Source organism: Ammospiza caudacuta, chromosome 15 (genome assembly GCF_027887145.1).
Source record: "Ammospiza caudacuta isolate bAmmCau1 chromosome 15, bAmmCau1.pri, whole genome shotgun sequence".
Taxonomy (NCBI): Eukaryota; Metazoa; Chordata; class Aves; order Passeriformes; family Passerellidae; genus Ammospiza; species Ammospiza caudacuta.
In genome coordinates this window covers 4,427,039-4,452,667 of record NC_080607.1, presented here as the reverse complement: position 1 = coordinate 4,452,667, position 25,629 = coordinate 4,427,039, and the positions used below count along the sequence as shown (strand labels likewise).

General features: G+C 43.0%; 1 protein-coding gene across 2 annotated transcripts in view; it reads left to right on the top strand.

Annotated features, from left to right (window-relative positions):
• The window catches only part of NDRG3 (NDRG family member 3), a 56,924-nt gene that overhangs the window by 14,399 nt on the left and 16,896 nt on the right, over nt 1–25,629 (top strand). For both annotated transcript variants that reach the window (XM_058814860.1, XM_058814859.1), the window contains exons 2-3: nt 11,055–11,159; nt 16,653–16,688. In XM_058814860.1, coding sequence (XP_058670843.1) covers nt 11,103–11,159; nt 16,653–16,688 — 93 coding nt within the window. In that variant the 5' untranslated portion in view covers nt 11,055–11,102. The remainder of the gene's footprint in view (nt 1–11,054; nt 11,160–16,652; nt 16,689–25,629) is intronic.

Below are 25,629 nucleotides of genomic sequence, written 5' to 3'. Positions count from 1 at the left end.
CTCTTTTGCTGTATCCTAGACATTTGCTCTTGAACTGAATCAGACTGATGATGCAATACTCAGATCTTGCACAGTTCTTCACATGTTCTTTTTCTGGAAAGTATTGAACATTTTTCAGAATTGGCAATCAATTTAGTATTAAGCCTATTATTTTGATATATTAACATCTGCCCTGAAAAGCTTACCAGGAAATTAATTTCTGCTCCACCTATGCCTTTAATGTGAAGTATCTGAGTTGACTCATTCATTATAAAACAGTTTTAGAAAGGGAATTTTTAAATTCTTCTGATGTGTTCATTTTAATTTTTCTTTTTATTCTGGCCTGTGATATTTTCAGGTTAAAAATCTCATTGATTATACCACTTGCAGCAAAGGAAATTCCCGTTGGATAAAAGGAAACTACTTTTGCAATTAGAATGGTATGTAATGCTAGGATCTACATCCTTAGAGATTTTTAAATCTATAAGGCCCTGAACAACTGGATCCAGCTTTGAAATGACTCTTGCTTGGAGAGTAATCACTCCTCCAGAAATCTCTTCCAGCTTCTATGGTTCTGCAATTGCATCCAGGTCCCATAAACAGAAACCTTGCCCATGTTCCTGCTGTGCTGTCCTTACCTGCAAAAGAGGCTGTGATCAGGCTTCTGAGAAACTTCCTCTTAATTCTTAACTGAGGAACTAGTTTTAGACTTGGGTGTAGTCAGCTTTTTCCTTCATTGTTGCTTTGGTGTGGTGCATCCTCATCTCATGCTGATTTCTAGGGGATGAAATCAGGAATTGATCTGCTGTAATCAAGTCTTTCTAAACACGGAGGGGTTAAGCATTAAACCCATGTGGTGGTCCACCTTTATTCAGAACTAGAGTATTAGAACTAAATAAATTGTATTGAGATCTTCAGTTAGTTTTGAAAGAAGTAAAATCTTCTGGGGGTCTGTTTACAATAACTGCACATCCTAGTTGGCAATTGCCCTTGAGATAATGGATTTCCATTGTAAGATCTGTGATGTGAAACTGTCTTAAGCATGTGAATATTTTCTATATTCCAAATGCACCTACCTGAATTTCACTTAGTAGGATCTACCTTAACTTGCACTGTTAAAGTAAACTCTGACTTGATCTAACCCATGGAATTTGGTGTGGAGAAGTTTGGGTAAGGAAAAAAGAAGCTACTGATTTTACCTGGTAGATATTGCAGCAAAAGCTATACAGATTCAGCTTACCTTTCTAAAAACTGCTCTTTTTTTTGTATAAGTTGTTTACCCAGTTCAGTTCACACAGTAGATAGCTTTGGTTTCTCATTTTGATTACTCAGATTTTAACAGGAATTGATGTGGGGGTGAATGAGGAAAGGGAGGGAAAGAAGGATGGAGAAAAAGGGAAACAGAAGTTCTGTTAGCATTTTAGGAAGGCAAGGGCTTGGATCTTAGAAGTATAGGAGGATGTGCCTGCTGTACTTTTGTAGATCTCGGGCAGTAATGACCAGAGCTTTTGCAGGAACAGCTTAACTCACAAGCAGCCAGAACCAAGAACATCCACTGGAAATCTAGAGAGCAAATTGGGTTTGAGTGAACATGCAACCTGGTGAGTAAGTCAGTTTCCTCCTTAGGCCTATCTGACAGAATTTGGGAAGGTGTGTTTGGTACAGAGTGCCACCTGCCTTTGGCTTCCAGCTGCTTGCAGAAAAGCATTTCTTATTTTATGAAAAACATCACTTGCAGTTTTATAACTGACTTCAAACACAAGTCATTTTTATGAGCGATGTTTGGCTTAAGTAGCTGGTGTTTTCTGTTCTATGTCTCTGTTGTATTTATGCATGTGTTTTCAAACTGCCCCTGTTATTCGTAAGGGAGGATGCTTACAGTGGCTGAAAGAAAATGTGATCCATTGCTGCATCATAGAATCACAAACTGCTTTAGGTAGGAAGGGACCTCAAACAACTCATTTCAACCCCTTGCCATGGGCAGGTGCACCGTCCACTAGACCAGGTTGCTCAAAGCCCCATCCAGGCTGGCATTGAGCACTTCAAGGGGTGTTTCTACCCTCTGTGAAATAAGACATTATTACCTGGTTTATCAAAAGGCTTCTATCCATTTCAGAAACTTATAAATGTCCATGCTGATGTGTGCTCAGGTATTCATTTATAGCCCTAGTTACTTGTATCCACAGAGCACCATAAAGACTCTAATGAGTTTGTGAATATATTTCCCTACCCTTTTGTATGTGATCCTCAGCTCAGACTGCAGGATTTGAAGGCAGTTTCAGAGGTCACTCACTGTATGTCTGGTCCTACATGAGTTGGTTCTAATGTTTATGTGACTGTCTGATAAGCTGTTTCAGCTCACTAAACCAGCAGAAAGCTAGCCTGGCAAAAAGTCTGCATTACACTTGCTCATGTTGCAGTCAAGCATGCCAGACCCCAAGGCAGGGTTTGGGTTGTGGCTGCAAAGGGGTGGAGCAAAGGAGAGAGCTTAAGGGTCTGGGTTTTCTTTCAGAGGCTATGAGGTGAAACTAATTCCTCTATATGTCCTGAACTAATACCCTACAACAAGGTGACTCAATTTAGCAAAATTAGAGTTCTGTCCTGTGTTCTGTATACAGTCTATCTAGATGGATTAGATTTATCATACCCTGAAGTAAAGTGCAGGCCCCTGCATATCATCCAGCAGCATCCTGAGCATGTACTTTGTCTGCTCTCTGATGCAGGTGAAGAGCTAATGCTGCCTAGGCACATGCTTTCTTACAATCCAACCTCAAATTGAAATACGTGATAGATTTAGAAAAAAAAGGTGGCACACAAGGAATCTTTTCATCAGTCAGTTCACTGATCCAGGTGAAAGGTAGCCCTGGAAAAAACACATGAGAGAGAGAATAAAGAGATCTGATTTGCCATGTTACAGCATAATCATCAGCCTGGTGCAAGGGAAGGAGAGGGAGGAAGTTCTCTCTGGTGTGGGGAGGACAGGAGCATCCCTTTGGGCAGAAACTCACCGTTGTTCTAAATGAGTAATGAAATTACCTCCTGAATTGGTCTGTCCTGTATCCATTACTGTTTTTAACTGTGCTAAGTGGAGTTGCCTCTCCTGGCCAGCTGCCTCGGGAGGGACATGCAATTCAGCCTGACATAAACAAGGATGTTTTCTGTTTGGAAGCAAATTCACAGACTGGAAATTCTGGAAGGGACAGCTGTATGCAGTCATAATGAATCTGAAGTAATGGCACTGATACTTGAGAAGAGGTTGTCCTTCAATGGCACAGGATAGGCCTTTGCCTTTTTAGGAAAGAGCTTCTTCTGAGAAGCTCAAGGAGCAGTACTGCATGCATAAGAGGATTATTTTATTAGTGAAGAAGGGATAAAAGGCATGTAATAAAAATCTTATTTTAGTAATTTATTTTTCATACAACATGGTCTTAAAGTTTGTGTTGGTCCTGTGAATGCCCCTTTTGCAAGCAGCCTGCAGCTAGAGCAGGCTGCATCCCAAGACTTATGTTTGTCTTCTATGTTTTTCGATATTCTGATTAACCATCAATATTTCATATTGAACAATACTTATTTGCTGTGATAAAACTTATGGACTCACAAGACAGCAAGAAGGCTCAGTTTGGTGGAATGGTTATATTATGGAATGGTTTGTGTTGAAAGGGCCCTTTAAGTCCACCTTTCACTAGACCAAGTTGTTCCAAGCCCCATCTAACCTGGCCTTGAGTCACTCCAATTTAATGTTTAGTAGCCAGTGAAAATGCAACCTTTTCAGTGAGATAAAATGCAAAATCAGCATTAAATTTCAGTAAATTGAAATGTGGTATTTAATGATAAAAATCGTTATTCAAATCTCATTTAAACAGATTTCCAATCCACCTTGCTCTGGAGTGCTTTACTTTGCTCAATGCAATATGTATTCACATTTGATTAATTTTTTTTCACTTAAAGTGTGAAAACAGTCGATCAGTAGGAAGCATGGCTGAAATGAAGCAGAAACAAGCTTGAAAATAAAACTGCAGAGGAAATGAAGGATGTGGTGGAAAGCAGTCAGATTTCATCCTAAGCTGCTTAAAAGCATGTTCCTGCTGAAGACAGTGTTTTCCCCGCTTGCCATGGGTGGGTGTGTGCTGGGGAGCAATTAGTTCAGCTTCACATAGTGAGTGCTGAAGGGTGGGGACACAGGACAGGGAGGAGATTGCAGGAGCAGAAAGTGCTGTGGATGCCTCGATAGTGACACTGATGATTGTTTTGATTTGGGCAAACATGTAGCCAAAACCCTCAGGAGCCTTCCCCGGTGCCTGGGTGGGACATCCTGAACTACAGGGCTGATGGGAGTAGTTAACCCAGAAGACAGAAAGCATCTTGGAACAGATCCATTTGAACATGTCCTTCACCATGAAACTGGCAAGAAGATCTCTGTGGTTTAGTCTGAGCTCTGTGGGCTCTGACACTGGCTAACACTGGTGTTGCTTTAGTGGGATGCCACTGGGCAGCAAAAGACATAGAACATCATGTGAGTAACGTGACTTGTCACAGCTACAGCTGGTTTGAAGCTGAACAGATAAATTTGGCCATAACAGAAACCAAATTTGGCTAGCCTAGTTTGTTACAGAGGTAAACAAGTTCCTGGGTAAGGCAGTGATAGGTTGGATTGGAGCTCGAGTTTAGGACCCCAGGCAATCGCATTCAGTCCTGAATGCAGACCTATCATTGGCCAGTGAGATCTTGACCAATCAGGTGTTCAACTGCAGGAATTTGGAGCCCCCTGTAAAAGGCATGTCCATCAACAAATATTGGCTGTTGTCTTGGACCCTTGGTGCACTCAGTTGGGTGCCTGTCTCCAGCACTGCAACCCTAACATAATAATGGTGGTAACAGTCACAGCTTATTTCATTTGCAAAGCCATTTACAAGGGATATCATTATCAGAAGAGACTTTTTCAAAGACAATAATTTACACAATTTTCATCACAGAAATTTCTCATTCCAGTTTATATCCTGGGTGTCACCTCTCTAAAACTTCTTGGACTGTCCTGTATAGGGGAGCTCAGCATAGTTCTGTTTTCAGGGGCACTGATCCAGAAAATGTAAAACACTTAAAGGCTTTAATAGCATTCTTGCTTGATCAGCCTTATAGTCAATCCCTGTTAATTCAGGCATTCGGCAGGAACAGTGTCCTTGTTGCTGAGCTCAGTTACACCCATAGCAGTATGACATTGCTTTTAATTAAAATTGGATTCATCCAGAATTAATGGAAAACTAGGCACAGACCTTTTTCTTACAAAACCATTGATAAATGTAGGTCTTGTTTAAACATCTTAGAAACTTATATGCACCAGCTGACATTTCTGTCCTAGGTGTAGCTCAGATTCCAGGGATGTAAAATCATGGCATAGGAAGCTGCTGTTGCTTTGCTCAAGTGCAGTGGTGCCTTAAAGAACTAGGAATAAAACAAAACACTTTTGAGATAACATTAGTATAGGAGGTAATATACAGGCTGATCTTTATTGGGGGCCTCCAGGGGCAGATATGGAAAAATGCCAACCCCCACATAGGGTGAATACAGCTTTGTAATTTTAGCAAATTAGTATAATTGACAAGAATCCCCAATTAGAAACAGAAGTGATGAGGTAATTCCTCCTTTTGTGATTTCTCCCCCTTCTTAGATAAGAATTAAACTTTGTTTATGAAAATGTATCTCGATGAGCTGGTTTCAACCTTGGCTCCCAGAGAGTCTAACCATGGGCCCCCAGGTTTTTTCTTTCTGCCTGTCAGGGTAAGGAAGACTACTGGAGTTAGCTAGGAACTATGTAACTATGCAACAATAATCTACAGAGCTATGAATATATATGAAGGAAATATAAAAGCAAAAATCATTTTGGCAACAGCGGAACCTGGGACTGCACTGGTGAAGCAGAACACAATTTCTTTTTGTAGGCACGCAGTTTATCTTAGAGGTGGAGCACCATGTGGCATAGTTCCAAAAATACATGAGCTGGAATGCAAAGTGAGCAACCTTGGAAAATACTTTGAGACTGAATTTGGGCTCTTTGCCTGTTTCTCTGGAACTTTACCATGTCAGCCAGCATTTTAGTATAGAAAACAGAGTTGCCTGTGCAGGTTTTGGGAAGCACATTGCTGTCCAGAGGCTTGCACAGGGCAGAGGAACAACAGAACAGGAATGCCCAAGGGTCTCAAGGCCCATAAATGAAAATTAGCTGAGATCTATATGCCATGACTGTGGTTTGCCCTGCCAGGCAGCTGGTTTTCCCCTCCATGAGAGAACAACACAGGAGGCACAGGAAGTGGGAATCCCCTTATAAAGAAAGGGAGAAGTTGCAGTGATGAGCTACACAGCAAAATGGCTCAAGAAATAAATGCCTGAGCAGTAAGCCTGCAGATCATGGATAGTGTACTTTGGTTCTGGCATGGGTTGTAAATTGTGGGTTTATTTTCATCTTCATTTGCATACCTGGGAGCAACACTTCTGCTTTCCATCTTATAAGACGTAGCTGGCTTGTCAGGGAGTGGTTCTCTGGAACCTTACCCAGTCTGTCATGGCTGTGAGTCCCAAGAGAGGAGCTTCTTCAGCTTGTCTGCCAAATGAGGGAGCATATGCTTAGGTACATTTAATGCCATGTTTTGTAGCATAGCTTGACAACTGATGGGTGTAATTTTGCCTTGGTGTGGTTAATATACAAAGTAAGAGTGCCTATGGAGGTGGCACATTATAAGCTATAGTCAAATTGAGGTGAAAACCCAAGAATTTTTAGCCTCTGAATGCAAGGTTTGGTTGCACTGAGTTCCTGAATAGTGTGAAGAGATTTCTCCGTAAGAAAACAGATTTGAATTCAAGATGCAGCTCTGCAGCTCTTGCAGCTCCAAACCCTGCAGGAAGCAGTTGTGCCAGAGCTTCAATGAGCAGAAAGCAGAGCCTCAGAACCTACAGATGCTGCACCTCACACTCAGTGGGTCCAGGCCTGTAGTACTCATGGTCTTGACTACTGAACTTAACTCCAATTTCTTTCTTTGTATATTGAAATGATGTAAATTGAGAGCAGCCTTGTCTTAGAGTAAACATGTAAACATGTCTTTAAGATCTTATTTATAGGTAGATGGTTTCTTTCTGGGGTTTGCCTGCCTTGTTTTTTTGTAGCCTTCTGTCTTCTACCCTGATTCTAGTCTCTGTGCTTAATAATTCACCACATCTTTCCTAGATTCTTGTTTTACTAGTTTTCAAGGAACATAGAATCTACTTCAGCCTTTAAGAGCCCTTTGGAAAGGGATAGATAGTTTCAGTTGGGGGATTTGAGTGTATTTATAGTAAGATATAAACAGAGGCAAGAGGAATACTTGCAAAGAAGGTGCTACTGGGCCATTTATAGAAAAAAATGTATCATTTATACATGGATTGTTTCAGGCAAACCTTTTGCTTTGCCTGTGGCCTGACTTCTACAAAAATCTTTTCAGTTTATGAATATTTATGCTGCTTTGTTGTGGTATTTTAAACTTGTGTTCAGCTTATGAAATGACATGTTTGTCTCTTTAAATAACAGGACGAGTGAAGGGAGTAAATTGGCTCCTGGGCAGACAAGTCTGCAGAGCTTTTACAAGGAGTCTTGGCACAGTTGGAAGGGAGGACAGCCCAGCTCACCAACACCCCGTCCTTTCCTTTGCTTCTGCACTTGGAGATGTGCTCTACAAAGGTCTCTCTACTACAAAGCATCCTCTTTTGAGAGTTTTTTAGGCCTTTTTTGCTCAAATGTGCCCATTTGCTATGTTTCAAACCAAAACACACGCTATGTTGACATAGCAGGGTGCTCAGGTGAAGTTGTGGCAAATAGTCATATACAGCTAGTAGATTTTATGCTGTAATGACATATTACCCAGATTTAATCTAGGGCAATCACACTGAGCTTGCTAAGATCTTGGGAAGAGAGAAGTATGTGCATCTGCCAATGGAATACCCTCTGACCAGATTAAAATGAAGTCCTGAGGCTGTGTCAGCCATTTTCTGGAGAGCTCACCAGTGAGTGGACTGGGAAGAGCTGGTTCAGCAAGCTAAGAAAGCTGCTTGCAAGGAGGGATGGTGACCCCCTATACCTTTTCCTTCAAAAAGTCTTGAAAAAACTTTACAAGCTAGGTGAATAGATATAGACTCTAAATTTTTAGGAAAAAAATCCACTATCTGAGGCTGTGCAGGTTTAATCTTTCTGTGTGATTTTGCTCTCATTAGAGCAGTTGTTAGTGACTTCCTGGCTCACCTCAGCATTTGGGCCCTACTGGAGGGACCCTTCATAGTTCCTTCTGGGTGAGAATGTGCTGAGGAGCTTCCCAGGCTGATTGTGCTGCAGACTCTCTGCAAAGCAAGTCTCCCTCTTCTGCAAACTTCCCTACAGAGGTTTTCGCAGCTATTTGAACCCAGTGGTGTTAAGGAAGGTTGTCTCTTTTGTCTCAAGGAAGTTTCACATAAATCTCAGCATCTAAATTAGCAGTCCTTTTTTGTTGCTATCCAGCTTGTTTTAAGGAAGGGGCAGCATATATTGCACATTATGGCTAACAGCATCTTGCCCTAGAGAACCCCCTTCCCTTGAGACAGCATTTAGAGCAATAGTGCACTAGGAAGATAAGGATCAGATTAATTTCAGAGTTGTTTCAATATTGCTTATTGTGTGCACTGTAGTTATATCTAGAGACAAAGTATTAAATCCAAGTTGACAAGATAAATGCATTTGATAATTCTTGCTTTGAACCCTTACTAGGTTTTTATTCTTCTCATATAATAAATGATTAACAATGTAGTGCATGGGTACAAAATGTGTGTCTCTCCTGCTCTAGACTTTGCACACTTCATAGATGTGCTTGTATTGACAGCAAACAGCACACCTGGGCAGATTTGTGTAGGATGCATCTCACGCCTCTCTGGGACTTTGTGTCGCTCAGGGGAAAATAGAAGAGATCTGCGAGGCTGTAGCAAAAGTTTCTTTGAGCAATCTAATGCAGAGCAGTTGGTGCTCTGATATGTTCTTTGGTCAACCACAGCTCAGTGGAGAGGGGTTATTATATTGGTGTCCTCCTTTTCTTTAGACTCTGGTTTAGGCAAAAATGCAAGGTGTGAACTCAAGGTTCAGGAAAACTCCCACGTATATAAAAACCCACAGAAAAAGGTGGCTGGTGTGTGTGCAGTTTTTTGTTCCTTTGGGTAGAGTGGACAACTTCTTTGTCTCTTGGGTGACCCTAAGAATAAGTATGACCTTCTTGCCTGCTACCAGCGGGTGTCTTTTCAAAGGAGCATAAGAGAAGGGATATGCTCTCCCACTAATGAGGTGAAGGTGGTCATTCTAGTACTGGGTCACCTGTCTGTGCCTTATCTGCAGATAAGCTTTGTGATGCTTGTTTGAAATTCCTTTTGTGTCTGTAACCTCATGTGATGCTGTTCTGGAGAGAACCTGGTAGATGTTGAGCTCTTGATCAGTCCCAGTATATATGGAAGTTGTAATTCCTTAGTAGAAATTTTTTTTTTTATTCCCTAATATCTCAGCAGTATGACAGTAAAGAGCTTTCCTCTGGGGCTTAGAGTGCACTACATAATGGCTCTTACTCCTCTTCTGAATAAAAATTCATTGTGAAGTAAAGGGGCTGTTATCTGTAGATTAACTGATTTCTTGAAACTCTCACAACTGGTATGTTTTACAGCAAAAGAAGTCTGAAAAAGAAAAATAATTGAGTTTCCCAAAGCTAAAAGAGACATATGTTCCTATGGCTGATTTTCAGAAGGAAAGGTATTTTGGTTTTATTTGTTTTGTGACAGACTGGCTTCAGCCCCCCTCCCAGTGTTAGTTTTGGCACAAAGGGTGCAGCTTTGCAGCATTTGGGGTGAGGAGGACCCCTCCTCCCCAGCACGTTTGTGTTGAATTAAGGTGGGTGGTGAACACAAGAGTTATTTTCCCACTCATTTTCTTCTGTGGTTAGTAGCCTGTAATATCTTAGACAAAGAATTTGATTTGTGACAGTGTTCAAAAGTATTTTGGTGGCACACTCAGCTGATGCCCAGGAAGTCCACCACATGCTTACTTCTGTTCCATCAAATGAAGTTGATGACTTTGTTTATTTCATCTGCAATAATAGGTACAATTTTCCTGAACAACCGGGTAGTCTGCACCACCAGGTGTGGTCGTCTCTTGCCAGAGCCCTTTTCATGTTGCTTGCAGGTGCTTGCACTAAAAATTCTTCTGTCTAGAAACACAGCTAGAGTGTCTAGAGTAAAAATTAAATGCCTTGTAAACTCAGCCATATTATTCATCCATCTTCATTGCTGTATTTATACTCGAAGATTTCTCCTCTGGCTCCATGGTAACAGCAATTTCCTGCAGATGTATGGCAGCTTCAATACTGTTGATTACATTTTTTTCTTTCCTTTGCTGACTCTGCACTATCTGATAGAGTGATGGTTTGGGCTGCCAAGCTAACAGTGTTGTCTGCACATGTTTCACTGGACCAGCGCTGTCTGGGGCCATTTTTATATCTCACCTTGTATGGCAAGGGCTGCCCTGAGTTTTGGACTCTCTTATGCTCTGCCAGCAAGGAGCATGGATCTCCACACCTCTGTCTCCTGTGTGTGGATGTGGTTTTGGCTGTATGTCTTAGGAATACAGCACAGCCTTGCCTTTGGTGGCAGGATGCTGGGGTTTGGGTATGTAGGGCATGGCAGGGGAAGTCAGTATTACCACATACTAAACAGTTTTTCACTCTGCTGCTCAGGAAATTTCCAGTTCGTTTCCAGACAAGCTGTGGCTGAAATACCAGCAAAGCATGGAAGTAGATGCAGTTTCTCACTTGAAAGGCCTGAGCTCTCAGGGGCAGCTTTCTGTGGGCAGGGCAAGGAGTAACCAGACTGACACAGTGAGAGCAGCACAGGGTTTGCCTTCTGCATTTTACAGGTGCTTTGTGTTGCATCAAGAACCAGCTTCTTGCAGGCTTAATTTGAAGCACAGACAAGTCTAATGAAAAATCTCTCAGCATTCTTTGATTAGCATATCTTGTAATGCTGTTTCTAACAATATGTCTTTGTTTCAGACTCCCTATTTGCTGCTTTGAGGATTAATTGGCTCTACTTCCAGCACAATGGATGAACTGCAGGATGTTCAGCTGACAGAGATCAAACCACTCCTGAATGACAAGGTAATGCTGGCTGCTGCTTTGTCCTCACAGGTGTACTCAGGATAACTTTGTGTCTGGCAAGGAGTCCTAGCTGCCAGAATCTGTCCACAAATTGAAGTACCTTAAGTACTGAAACCAAGTAAATTCTTCCCCACTCTGGTAATCTACCACCACCCACTCTTCCAAAGTCTCCAGGAAAGACAGACCAAAACAATTCAGGTAATTTTGGAATCCTGGCCAGTATGTCATGCCTGTACTGAGGATTTGCAGAGGCTGGACAGCAATTGGAAAGGTGATCCCATTCCTGACCTGGTGTAGCTGTAGAACCCCTAATAAGTTTCTCCTTGTTAGGGAAGTGCTGTATTGTGTCCTGGTTTTTGTTTGGTTGGTTTTAGATTGTTGTTGTTTTGTTTTGTTGTTTGGTTTGGTTTTTTAACTTTTTTTTGTTGAAAATATTCTGTCTTAAATGATCCTTTAGTGTTTTGACCCCTAAAATAGCCCTGTCTCCCTGGATTTAGTAATGGAGAGTAATTTCCTTTTAATGTCTGCAGACCCCAGGTAGAACAGCCCAGATTTATGCAGTACTGAGACTTTGGAAAATCACTGTATCGCAGTAGCTGTTGAAGCCTTTCACTCTGTGTTCTGTGGGCTGGGGAAGAGCCATCTGGGCTCAGTAGATTCTGCCACAAACTGTTGTTGAGAGTGCCTAAGTTCACTACAGGGAAGATCTAGCATCTTGCATCTGCAAACTGGGATCATGAGCAATGTGGTTTGGTCACTTTCCATAGCTCACAGCCAAGTCTGATGATGTGGGAATGAGTTCCTAAGGCTTTGCTGTTTGATGGCTGATGATCAGGACCTGGCTTGTGCTGCCAAAGGGCTGTCTGTGGTGCTTTGTCCACTCACTGTGTGCTTGCAGAAGACTGCATTGTCCCCCACAAAATGGGTGAAATCTCTGGAAATCTGCTATATTTTAATCTGTACTCATTAGTTTTCACTCATTTCTTTAGTGTTCTAGCTTATCTGTTTTTAGTGTCTGTAAAATCTAAAAACTCAGCTGAAATCTGCAGTCCAGCTGCCTGATCTGACAGACTAGTACTAACTTCTGGGCTTCCACCATTAAAAAAAAAAATGTTTCCTGGAAGGGTGAGTCTTGAAGTAGAAAATCAGTGTAGATCAGCAAATAAAAATATGGAATACAGGCGTTGAGGGCAGTTTGTAATTTCAAAACAAGAGAGAAACATTTACAGAAGACAAACTTCCTAAAGGCAGTGGCCCAGATCTTGCTCATGATTCTCCTGAGATTTTCTGTATTTGAACTGGGTAGATTGCCCTTGCTTCAGTTGGCTGACCAAAGTCAGAGACGTTGAGGTATGCCAAATCAAAGTGGTTTTCCCTTTATAAGTTTCCAGTCTTTCTCTCAAGTATTGCCTGGTCAGCCCCATCCAGTTCTTACTGTGGTGTCCATTGTGGTTCAAATGCAGAGTTCTCACCCAAACAGAGCACCAAGTGGTGTTAACCAGGGTGCAGAAGGGCACACACAGAATGATTACTTCTTTGCTTAACTCAGTGTTGAAGTTACAGGAAATATTTAATATCTCAGTAGGGAGAAATATGAAGGGCAGCTCCAGAACCATCCTCAGTACTGCATGGGAAGAGAAATATGCTGTGGCTCTCCTTTTCACACTTTTACAAAATGAGGGCCTCAGGGAGCAGCCACCTCCAAGGTGGGGCCTTTATTAGAGCTTTCAAGCTTGGGAAAAAAGTGTACTTTTTAGACATAGTTTATGGAGCATGAGGGTGTGATGCAATAACCTGCTGTTCTGTGCAACATATCAGAGTCCAAAATCTATTGAGCTGAGAGTTCACTAAGGTTTTTACTGACAGCCCACTTTAGATATAGGAGTTTGAGCCAGCATGGATTAATGGCCAGAAATAGTACAGTAACACTCTTAAGGTGCTAATGAGTGAGTGCTCATGAACTCCCCAGACATAAAGGCTATGGTACACAGAGAAGGAGCTCTGGTGTCTCAGACTCTTAAACCAGTGGAATTACCAGTGGAAGTGGAAATTGGTTGTATCTTGTTCACTGGTCTGAACTATAGGTAATGCCACTGTGGATCACTGAGTCCTGGCTTTTTTCTGCCTCAAATCCGCAAAAAGTTACAAACTTGACTTTTGAAGAATGTAAACACTATTTTGTTTGCGTGTAGCTTAATGTTAATTATTGTGTAACTCATATCAAGTGCAGGAAAGTAAAATACACTATGTTTGTTCACCTCGTTCAGGCTCACTAAAATGCAGCCACTTTTTATTGGGGAAGCAAAGGAACTTCAAATGTTCCCATTTTGTTGAAAGAGAGAGAAAAAGAGAGTATTGCCTGATCAGAAAAAATATCCCAGTGACACTTTGTTATTCTGGCACCTTTGACTCCTGTTAATTCAGCCTCAGTGAAAAGTTATTGAAATGTCAGAGCCAGATTCAGGAAATGAAATGGGCAGCCCTTAGGCTGGATTAAGTCAGCCAAGGCAGCTCTGTGCTTTGAGGTGCAGCCATGGCATGTTTAGAAGCCTGAAAAACTCACCTTAAAGTTTCTCAAGTTAAGACAATGAATAAATGCTTTAAAGTCAGGTTTTCAGTGTGTTAAAATCAAGTATGTGAGAGTCAGGGCACATCAGCTTCTTTTGCCTCATGGTATGCCTTGACAACAAGCAGCCCAATTCAGAGCCTCATTCCTTGCTTTGTGTCATTTCCTCCCCACTCACTTGGGGAATTTCAGACTTTTCTAAGTACAAATGCTGATCACTTTCTTTTTTACTCAGAGTGCACCATCCAAATCCAGTGCAGTATACAGACATTTCTCGTTTCTCCATAAAGAAATGGGTGACTGAACTGACCTGCTTCATGAGCTGGTGATGGTGTCAGAAATCTCAATTAATTTCAGGGTCTCAAACTGAAATAAGAGGAGAATGCTTTTTATTTTCTTTTCCCCAGTACTCAGGATTTAGTGGTTTTGGCTATGTTCTGCTCAAAACATGGCCAGAGTTCCATACTTAACACACAGGAGGAAAGAGGGGAATGGATTCTTAAAACAGATTTGCAGATGTTTCAAATGTCTCAAAGTGCAGAATATAGGTAGCAGCCCTTGTTCTTATTTACAAGGCTCTGCAGCAAGGAAAACACAGCCATGTGTTTACATATGGGGAAGAATGAGGGTGCTCAGCCAGAAGAAATTTTTGGAGTGTTTCTGTTGTCCATATGTGATCCTAGTTTTCTCATATTAATTTTAGTACTAAGGTGCTCTTTTGATTTGGCACAGCCTGGTTTTTGGTAGTGAGGGAGGGCCATAGGAGTAGTTTCTGTGAGAAGCTGCTAAAAGCTTCCACCATGTCCAGCAGAGCCAATCTCTGATGGCTCTGAAGATGGACATTCTGTTGGCCCAATTAGAGAGGCTGGTAATGCCTTTGTGATGACACAGTTAAGAAAAATTGAAACACGCATGCGCAGTTTTCTCCGGGGTGGTGAGGCGCCACGGCTGCTGCTGTCCTGGCGCAGCGCGTGGCAAGCCTCTACTGCCTGGCCAACCCCAGCCAGCCGTGTCATGGGAAGAAGGGCAGGGGCAGTGGCAGCAGCCTCTCCTTCCCAGGCCCCGCAGGAAGAGAGGGGTTAAATAGTGCGGGGCCGTGGTGGCCGTCACTGCCCGCTTGGCGGTGGCGGGGCCGCGTGGCCAGCAGCAGAAACACGGTGAGAGACTCTCTGGTACAGAACCTCGATGAGATTGACCTCTCGGAGCTGTGGGATCCTGTAGGAATCTTTGAATTAGCAGAACTCGTTATCAAAAGCACCTATGAGCACCAGTTTTACTTGCAGTCACAGAAGAGGAGGAGGTGGGCACATGTGAGGGACAACAACAGGGCAACACCAAGGTCAGTGGAAAAAGAGGGGGAAGAGGTGCTCCAAGTGTTAAAGCCAAGATTCCTCTGCAAGCCATGATGAGGACTATGGTGAAACAAACTGTCCCCTGTGAGGCACGAAGTTCATGGGGGATGTAGAGGTCCACTCACAGCCCATGGGAAAAGTGCTCCTGCCAGAGTGGGTGGATACCAGAGAAAGATGTGATCCAGTGGAAGACCCAAAGAGAGAGAGAGAACCCCTGCCTCCAGAGATAGAGGGCCCTTGCTTCCAAACTAGAGCCCATCCTTAGGGGACTGCACCCTGTGGACAAGTGATCCACACCGCAGCAGTACTGGGGGGACAGTTTGCCTGTGGGAGTGACGCATGTTGCAGCAGTTTTGGGCAGACTGCTGCTCATGAGATTAGAGCCACACTGGAGAAGTTCACGGAGAGCTGTCTGCCATAGGAGAGGCCCCATGGCATAGCAAAGAAAAGACTCCTCTTCCCGAGCAAATGAGTGATGAACTGACCAAAACCCCCATGCCCTGTCTCCTTGCAGTGTTGGTGGGCAGGAGGAAGGGGTTGGGGGAAAAACAAGATGTTTTAAAGGCTTATTTTATGTCTCATTATCCTCCTCTGACTCAGTTAATAATAAATTTACTTTATACCATAAATTTGAACCTGTTTTGCCCTTAGAGTGTTTTCTCCCAGTCCTCATGAGTTGAGACTCATGAGCCCTTTGGTATTTTTTTCCCCTCTCCTCTGCCCAGATGAGAACAAGATAGGGTGAATGAATGGCTTTCATGGGTACCTGACATTTGGCCAGTATCAAGTCATAATGGGTGCTATGCCTAAAACACATCCCTAAGCTGGGATGCCATCTCAAGTGGTTTGCTCAGCCTTCTGCTGATAGCTGTGGGTGATGTAACCTACTGTGTGGTTAAAGACAGTGTTTCACAAAGCACATAGGCACATGGACAGGTTCCTGCAGATCTAACCTGCAGGATGCCAAGTGGGTGCTGTACTGACTGTGTTCACCTGCATGCAAGGGGTCACCCTCTGGGAAGAGTCAGTGATGAGCTACTGTGTGCAGTTCCCATGGACTTGGGTTTCAGGAGCTTGCCAGGTCCCTGTGTCATGGAACAATCCCATACCTGCAGCAATGGCTGCACAGAAGCTGACTGCATGGCTTGTTTTCCTGCACTCAGTACATGAGATCCCAGCAGTAGTACTTCAGGAGTTTTGCATCCAAATCGTTAATGGACACCAGGAATAGACAAAACCCAGTCCCATATGCAGCCCAGCTGTGGCCAGTATCCTTCCTATGTGCATCTGTCCCTGCTTGGGCACTCTCAGCTACACACACAGGTACTCACTTCCCTTGGCTGGTAGCCTCCCTACAGCCCTAGGACCTTGTTGTATAGGAATGGGCAGATCTTGCATGGAGTTTGCTTGTACAGATCTTGCACTTCACTGCTTACCTGACTGCAGCCAGTCTTAACAGTGCTATAACAGAGTTCTCTATGGGAAGCTTTCATGCTGTTATTGGGGGTGTTCTGGAGCATTGTGCTGATCTCCTTTTTTCTTTTTTTTTTCTTTTTTCCTGTTTTTCATTAACAGAATGCAGCTCGCAACTTCCAGGACTTCGACTGTCAGGTAAGATCATGTGTAGGAGACAGGATCAGTTGGTAACTCCTCATAGCTCAGCAGTAATGTTGAGAGAGATGATTTTAATTTTAGCTCCTATTAAGGTTTGTTCAATAAGAACTGGAATGTATCCAGTGACAGAAATTGCCCTTCACCCTTTATTGCCAAGCAGCATGAAGGTTCTGCGTTCTGAGGTGCTGACTGCTCTGCCAAGGCTGCACAACACCTTGCAGGATGGCTGGTCTCCTGAATAACAGTTTATTGGAAAAATGCAGTGTGCTGAAACACTGCAGTTCTTTCACATCCCATCTGGTTCACTGGCTGGGAAAGGAGGAGCTTGCATGCTCTACCTACTTGTCTTGAGAGGAGAGGGAAGTGAGAGAGCTGCCCCAGGTACAGCACACTGCTTTGCTGGGCCTGTTTTGACACAGCCATGGTTGTTTTCCAGGAGTTTATTGATGGTACAGAGGTGAGCCCAATGGCTCTGCTTGCCAAAGGAATAAATAATCCTTTCGTAGAAGTGATTGCTCCACCAGCATCTAAGACAGAGGACATGCTCTGTGATAGCAGAACAGAACACTCAGATTCTCTGGGGCATTTTGTGGAGCACAGGCTCATTTCCCATTCCAGATTATCCTGCTGCCTTCTCACTGAGCTATGAAAAGGGTATGCTCTCACGTGGGTATGCTTCTAGTGGCTATTGTTTCTCTCTAGCAGTTGGAGGCTGCTGTGTCTGTAGTCCTCTGCTCAGCACAGGGCAGGTCATACAGCACTGCTGTAGCACACTAGGGGCTGGCAACATCATGATAAATTTACTACAAGTCTGTTGATGTAGGTGGTTCCAGGAAACCATTTGCAAGCCTATGCACAGCAGGAATGTAGTAAATACAGTTCTATGAAGGTAGTCCATATTTTTTCCTTCTCTGGAAAGCAGCAATAGTGTTAAGCAATGATTTTTCTTTTGAAATAAAGATAGATAATTGGTTTAAAACACTTTCCTGAACTGTCATGTCTCCATCTATCTATATCTTCTCTTACCTTTAGAGGTGAAGTTTGCTCCCATGTCAGATGGGTAATGGGTAAAAATAGGTACAATGCCTTTAAGTGTAAACAGCAGAGGCATTTCTACTGTGGTCTATGTGCCAGGATTGGGAAGAATATGAATATATTGTGTGTTGGCCTCTGCTGCCAGTTCTCTACTAACCCACCCAAGCTCTGGGTGTGCCCACACCTTGCCTGGCTGTGAGCAGCATGGCTTGAGGGAGCCAGAGCAGAGTGGGAAGGTAGGAAAGAGGCCCTGGCACAGAGCTCTGTGTAGCTGCTGCCTTTTGGCTCTATACTTTCCCTCAACAAGGAAAACCTCTTTGCACTTTTCTTTAAACAGAGAACCAGATCTGAAGTTTCATGGCACACCTGGCTTGACATTCTCCCCACATCATAGCTGGAAAGTACTGCAAAGGCTGGTTTAAGTCTTTGAAATCTGCCAGAGAGGATGGATGCTGTGTTGGATCCTTGGGTTTTCTGTCTCAGTTGCTAGTGCCAGGAACTGTGCTTACACATGGAGACTGAGCTTGTGTCCTGTGAAAAATTACTGCTGCTTTTTAATTTAGCAAAGCACACCTGGCTGCCACATCCAGGCCTCTGTGAAACTTGTGTGGCTTTACCAGTGTGGGGGGAATTTGAAGTGAAGAAGGTTACCAGGGCTTTCAGAGGAAGGGACATCCTCTTGTGCCCACCCACTTAGGCTGGGGCAGTGTTTTAATTTGTCCTGAGTTTCACAGGGAGGAAGAGCCTTGGGGAGGATTTCAGTTTGACAAGAATAGGCACAAACTGGCCACAGACTGATGGAAGCTGATAACTGGAAGATGATTTCCAGTTCCAGTGCAGTGAAGCTCTCAATCAGCTTCCAATAGCAGCAACATCTGCAAGGGCCCTGATGAGTTTTCAGGCAAAATTTAAAGAATTTGTGAGATAGATTTTATTATCTTATACAGTGTAGTGTTTGCAATATGATACTTTGGCATCAGTGATGTGAGATCTGCATTTCAGACCTTTTTATTTTTCTAATAGTTGAAAAAAAGCTGTTTTAAATTGAGTTAAAGCTGTAGCTTTGACTGGGGCTGACCACATCCTGAGCTGTGCTTGCAGGGCTGCAGACAGTGCAGTGAGGGGAAGGGGTGGTGAGGGAAAGGTGAGCCACTGTCAGCACTGTTGATAACCCTGTCAGCAGTGCAGATCCAACGTGTTCCCTGTTGGAACACATCCTGTTTTATTTGTCTGTATTACTCTGTGCTCTTGGCCTTGAGGTCATTTACTGTAACTCTATGCTAGAATTTCACAGGGTGTGCTGAATTGGAAGGGACCCACAAGAATCATTGAGTCCAACTCTTAAGTGAATGGCCCATATTGAACCCACCATCTCTGGTGTTATTAGCACCATGCTCTTAACCAACTGAACTAACCTCAGGGTCCCAGCTCCTTCCAGGACTGACTGATGTTCCTACCCTAGCTTCTCCTTGGATACAGCCAGAGTAACAGCCACCCTCAGTGTTAGTTGTGTGGTGCTTTTGGACCTCTCTCTGTCTGAAATCCGGAATTTCAAAATACTCTCTGCAGCTGGGCCATGCTTACGAATGGGAGAAGTGTTTGGTTTAATCCCATCTCAGTAACATGTCTTTAGCACTGTCACTGACTCTAGGAGGTGTGTAGGACCAGGCACACAGGTTCCCCACACTGTTTTCTGTATATTTGACATGTGTTACTTTTCAATGGAACGTGTATATTTAAGGTTTGTAAGGTCTTTCCTTTGGTGAAAAGGGGTAATGCCATTGTGAATTTCTATTAATTTCCCTGTATGTTTGGTTTTATTTTTGAGTAACTTTCCAGGATCAGATCAGAGCAAAGTCAACAGCACAAGTTTCTTCTTCTTCCTACTTCTGAAGTTTGTTATTCTGGGGTGAATGTGTGTGAGGAAGCTTTTAGCTTTTCTGGTACAGCTGACTTCCAGATACAGCTGTCCTGGTTTTCTTAAACTGTTGTTCATATGCAAGCAACAAAAGCTAACCCTGATACATAATGGATTGCCTGGGTGTCAGTAAACAACCCCACATAATCTGGTGGCTGCAGTGGAGATGAAGTGGAGAGCTGGCACAGGGGCTTAGCAGTCTTTATCAACATGAATTTAGGCTATTCTCAGAACTAAAAAGCATTAACCTAAATCTGAGACCTACATTTTATTTGAAAGCAGTATGAACCCTAATGAAGTCTAGGCTTGGCTTTTCCCAACGTCCATGGGCAGATGGTCACATAAATGGTCTGGAATGCTGATGGACAGGTGGTATGGTGATCTGTTAATTAATCTGCACTGTTAATAGAGCTGTGCCTGTGCTTTTATTATTATCTGCAGACCCTCTGCCGCTTCCAGAAGTAGATGTTCTGTCTCAGCCTACATCTTCTCTTCTTTTCAAGATTATTTGCTTTAAATAGAAATGAAGGAATATGCTGATATATTTGGAAAACTATCCAACTAAACCTGTGTTATGTTTCAGTCTGAAATAAGGTGGCATTTGATCTGATTAGTTGATTTGATCATTTGAGCTGCCTCTACTGCTTCCCACCAACAGGAAGACAGAGAAGTGTTTGGCTTTTCAGCACACACCATGCAGAAGGGGCTTGGAGTGTGGAGGTGGTCTGGGATTTGACTGAGTATTTGCAGAAAGCTCTCAAGGAGGAGGTGTGAATAAGTAAGTCCAGGACATGCAGGGTTCATCTGAAACAGAAAGGACAAGGCATGCAGAAACCCTTGGAGGAAAGAAATTGTCTGGTATAAAAATGTGCTGTCTTGCTGGCATTAATGGAAGTTGTGGAGTTACTCAGTTGCTTGTGCCCAGAGTAAAACACAGCACAATGTTTGCAGAGTTAATGTCAGACCTTGATAAGGAGTTTTTTGCCACTTACTTTTACTGAAAGTATCACTTTTCAATAAGCACCTGTTTGTACTGATTCAGTTTTGGAGAAGTTCTTTTGCAATATGTAAACTTAAAAGTAGTTTGAAGCTTTTTGAATCTGCATTTTTAAAAGTTTGCTTATCCTTGCCTAGTCTCTTCACTTTATTTTTACTTGCTCTGCTATCAGAAAGGGTATGTGCTGCTGAGAGGTTATTGACATATTCCACTGTGTGCATTTCCTGATGTTGGAGAGGTTGAATTGAAACTGTCCTCATTTTTTGAAACTGTGTTCATTTTTCATTTAAGACAGCTTGTGAATGCTACTCTGTGGCATTGATTACAAGATATTTTAAGGCATCTTCTGTTTACTGTGCTGAGATAAAATAGACTGTTAGCACTTTTGCAGAAGGGTTTGGTTTCTTTGTGTGAATAGTGGGAGCTATTCTCATCCCTATTGAAACATTTTGTCTGGGATTTTGAGAGCCATTTTCCTCTGATTTGTACAACGAGTTCTTTTGATTAAAGTTCTAGAGTGAAATTAATTAGAACACATAAGATGTTTTGATCTAGAAAGCAAGTCTACTTAATACCTGCTAGATTAATGCTGCTTCTAATCTTATTAAAACTAGCATCACCACTAAAGTACTGGTTTTGACTTCTGACATCACAGCAAAAAACACTATAAAGATAACAATTACTAAAATAGAATATTATTTTGGCCTCCCTTTTTTGCATAATTTGTTTCTTGGGAAGCTTTTCCTGTGATTCCTCTCATCTGGTTTTCTATCTAAAACCTCACCTTTTTTGTAAAACTGTTGTGTTGAGTTCTGAAAAGTTTTAACTAGCTGGACTTGGACTGAAACATGACTCTTACTTCTAAATGTATGTGCACAGTCCTTCCCTGGGGTTTACATGAACATTAGTTTTGCTTTCTGTATTCTGTCACAACAGTGTGCCAAAGGGGTGATTATGCATTTGTAATATTTGAAGTTCCTGTACTTTTTATGTTCTTGTGAGTGAGTTTTTAGAGCAAAGCAAATAAATGTGCTTTACATTGAACCATTTTCATTCATTATGCAACATCCATTAATGGTATTTCACAGCAATTAATGAGCAACTGTACTACCAGGTTTAATTCAATGCAGTTCTAGTTCCCACGGATGTGGAAAAGTTGAAGACACAGAACACAGCCCTGCATTCTCTTCTTCAAGAGATTTTAAGATGTTCACTGTCTTGAGCAAGGTACTGAAATGCAGACTGGGACATCATATTAGTAGGAGGACTGTCCTTGGCTAGAAACATGGCCCTTGGCTTACCTTCCAGCTTCCTTGAGGAGTTAAGGTGGTCTGGGGTCTAGCAGTCACACAAACTATTTCAGGCTTATCTGTGTATTAGCACATTCAGATCTCTGTTGTGCAGGCTTCGGGTTTACAAAGGCTGTGTGTCTGCAGGTGGTGGCATCTTTAGTCCGCTGCCCAGGGGATGGGAGACAGCCAGAGGCTCTCTGTTCTGTTTGCAGCCCAGGGGGAAGGCTGCAGTCTCACATTCTGTTGTCTCAAAACAACAGTGCAGAGCAGAGCTCAGCTGCCATGGTTTAATTCAACCTGAACTATTACAGATCTAGGCAGGTCCAGTTTCCTGCCTTAGGTGGGAAGGGGCGATCTACTCTGAGCAGGAGTAAGAAGCACCATGTATTCCTCAGTCTGTGCTGGGTGCCTTGCTCATGACACTGGGTACTTGACTGGAGTGCAAGAAAGTTGTGGTTTTAACTGCTGCTTGTAACACGTTGGCAGGGCAGGAGATGGAGAAGTGCATCTTTCTGCATCTCAGATATGTTGTCATGAATTGCTTACTGGTGTCAGCATTGCATGGTTGTAGGGGTTCATGATTTCTGCTTTGGGAGCACAAACCCAGCCTGTCAGCCGTGCTTGTGTTGTAGCTCACTTGGCTGAGTTCCTTTGACTGCAAAGCCAATGTCTGTTCTCTGGCAGGATCTGTGTTTGGGAAGTGACTTGCCAGTTCTTGCTGGCTGACACTGAGCATTAGCAAGGGTCACAGAGAGGGAGTGGGTCCATCCTTCATCGTCACCTGCCTTTGGAACAGGTGCTTGCAACTCTGTCTCCTGATGCTTTTGAGTTTGTGTAAGCAGATTGAATATCTCATTCTTCTGCTGCTCTCAATTCTCACTCAGAATTTCTCTTATTTAACACTTAATCCAATTACACAGAGTACCAGAAACTATTGCTTTCCTGCATAGATCATACTGTGTTTTCTATTAATAAATTTCTGCTCTGTATGGAAGTGACCAATTTACTTCAAGATGTTGTTTGAAATCTGATTTTGATTTGCTTCCCATGCAGCCATCTCTTTCAAGTCTACAATTTCTAAAATAATTTTGCACCGAGAAGGAGCTGGGAAGCACTCAGCTGCCAGCTGCCTTAAGGTTGGCAGTATTATAATGGGAAGAGTTACCAGGTGGTGATGTTTTACAGTCTTACAATATTTTTTTCTTATCTTACAGTCATAGTTTATGCTAATTTTTCAGTAATGTGTAGAAATTTGAGGGCAGCTCTTGCCGAGGCAAGACAATGGAGTCTCTGCTTTAGTCTCTCTGTAGTTAGTGGCTGGGATAGGCTGCCCCAGGAGCATGGTTGGTTTTCACCTTTGCCAGGACTGGCAAAGATGATGTAAAGTAAATAGCTGTAGTCACAGTCGGTGAAAACGGGAGAGCCTGCCCTGAGTAATCTGCATCTCTTCCACCTTACAGGAAAGCAGCAGGGGCAGTTCTCTTTGCCTTAGGTGAACCAGGAACTGAATATCCTTAAGTTGAAAGATTTTTGGGGATGTTTCTAGCCCTATGCTACTACAGACTTACAGCAAGCTTGAGCAGAGTACAAGCAACAGATGTCTTGCTGCTCTGTGTTCTCCCATGTTTTCATGTTCGAAAAAGTTTTGAAGGGATTTCACAATGTGTTCTTTATTGCCAATCTCGAAATCAAATAAAATCTCAATTTTTTAAGGAACTAATTTTGAATTTTGAGAGCTTCACATTGGGAGTAAAACTCATCTGATAATGCCAAAAAAGCAGCTTAATATGTTAGTCATGAAAAGCACTGGTAATATGAATTCTAGTCATTAATCATTCCCACTGTGAAACAAATGGTTTCTTCAACCTTTAATAACTTTTAAAACTTAAGTACTGGATCACACGGTGACCTGGGTTTGTGGGAGCATAGCTGGAGTTTGGACTGCTGCCTCTGCTTCCTGTGAGTTTCTGGAGCTCAAGGCATTGAGAACCAATGGAGCTGCCGTTGGATGCCTCACTCCTTCACTCAGAATGTTTTTTCTCAATATGGGAATTTTTTGGTGGTGTTAAGGAAACTTCTCTGTCCAGTCCTCCCAGAGCTACTCTGGCAGTCACTCACACCACCTGAACTGGGACCAAGCCCCTGGCAGCTCACATCCCACACTCAGTCACAGCAGGTTTCTTACTGCTTCTACCCCAGGTTTTCCATAGCAGAGTCACAGATGTCCAGATCTCTAAGATAATTTAATCATGACGCAACAGCTAAATAGCAAAGCAACAAAGAGCTTGAGCTGGTGCCTCCAAAGGGACCCCAAACAAAGGACCCCCTGGGGTTTTATCCCTTCACAGCACAGGGAAGGTCTGAGGGTCCTCAGCTGCTGCAGTGTCTCTGAGTCTGGGTCCCCTCTCTGGGCCTCAGGTCCTTGGCACCTTTTCTGCAAAGGTTCTTCAGTTTATGACCTCTTGCTGCGAGCTTAGGCTCCTGCCCCTCCAGACCTCAGCCAGCAGTTCCACTGCAGCTGCACCTGAAGCTGCTGGCACTGAATGGATTCTTTAACAGGTAGAACCTGTCAGTGGCACTGTCATTGTTTTCCTCTCTGGCCAAAGGCAGAGGGTGGCAGTCAGAAATGGTTCCTACGTTTGAACCTTTTTACCATGTGTCTACTTCTTTCTGTAATCAGTCCCACAGTAGATTTAGGCTTTGTCAGGTGTAGTTGGGTGTGGGTTTTCCTCTTCAGTTTGAGAAACATTCAGAAATGTTAAGGGCAAATGGAATAATGTCCTGGCCTTATCTGACCTGCAGATGCCCAGCAAGGAATGTCTTCCAGCAGTTCTTGTCTGAGTTTGATCTTAGATATTTTAAAGTTTCTCTTGGGTTGTGTTTTATCACTTTCCAGTATCTGGGCCACTATGGTTCACACACACTTCTGAAGTGCAGGGCTCTTTGATCAAGAGCAGAGATTCTCAGAAGCTGGCACTATAGAGATTACAGCAAAACTCACAAGACAGTGAACCCAACCCTGCACTCCTGCCTACAGATTTCCATAGGACCATCAGCTCACTGGATGTGGGGCAGGGCAGAGGGACAGGAGAAGGTCTCTTTCCAGTGGCACTTCATCATGAAGTCAGCCAATCAAAGTTGCATCTGGTTACATGGTGACAACATTGCATTTTAGCCACAAACTTCTGTGGAGCAGCAGGTTAAGGCGCTCCAGAGCGTGAGAAGCCATCATTGACATGATTCTGAGGGCAGAGAAATGTATTCTGTGCCTTCCAAGAGCTGCTCTGCAATGGCAACCATAATGTATTCCAGATCAACATCCTTGGGGAAAAGGAAAAAACTAACCAGCAAACCACAGAAAACTTGACTAGTTTTGCACTCAAAGTTCAGAACAAAGCCTGCACAGAAATAGAGAAGATTGTTGAACATAAACTGAGCAGAGAGCAAATGCCCACTATCCATTGCAGCAGAGACAAGGAATGGTGCCAGAAAGCCAGCATGTCTAACAGAAGGGCGGGGAGGTTATTGTAAACAAAGCATTTTTTAAAAAGCTAGAGAAAATGGAAGAGGTTATAAACTCTAACAGGTTAAATATATGAACAGAGAGGGTTTTGAGAGATGATTTCCAAAGGGGAAAACCCCAACTTTCCTGTTTCAGGTCTGTCAAAATGGCACCTGGAAGAGAGGCTTACAGCT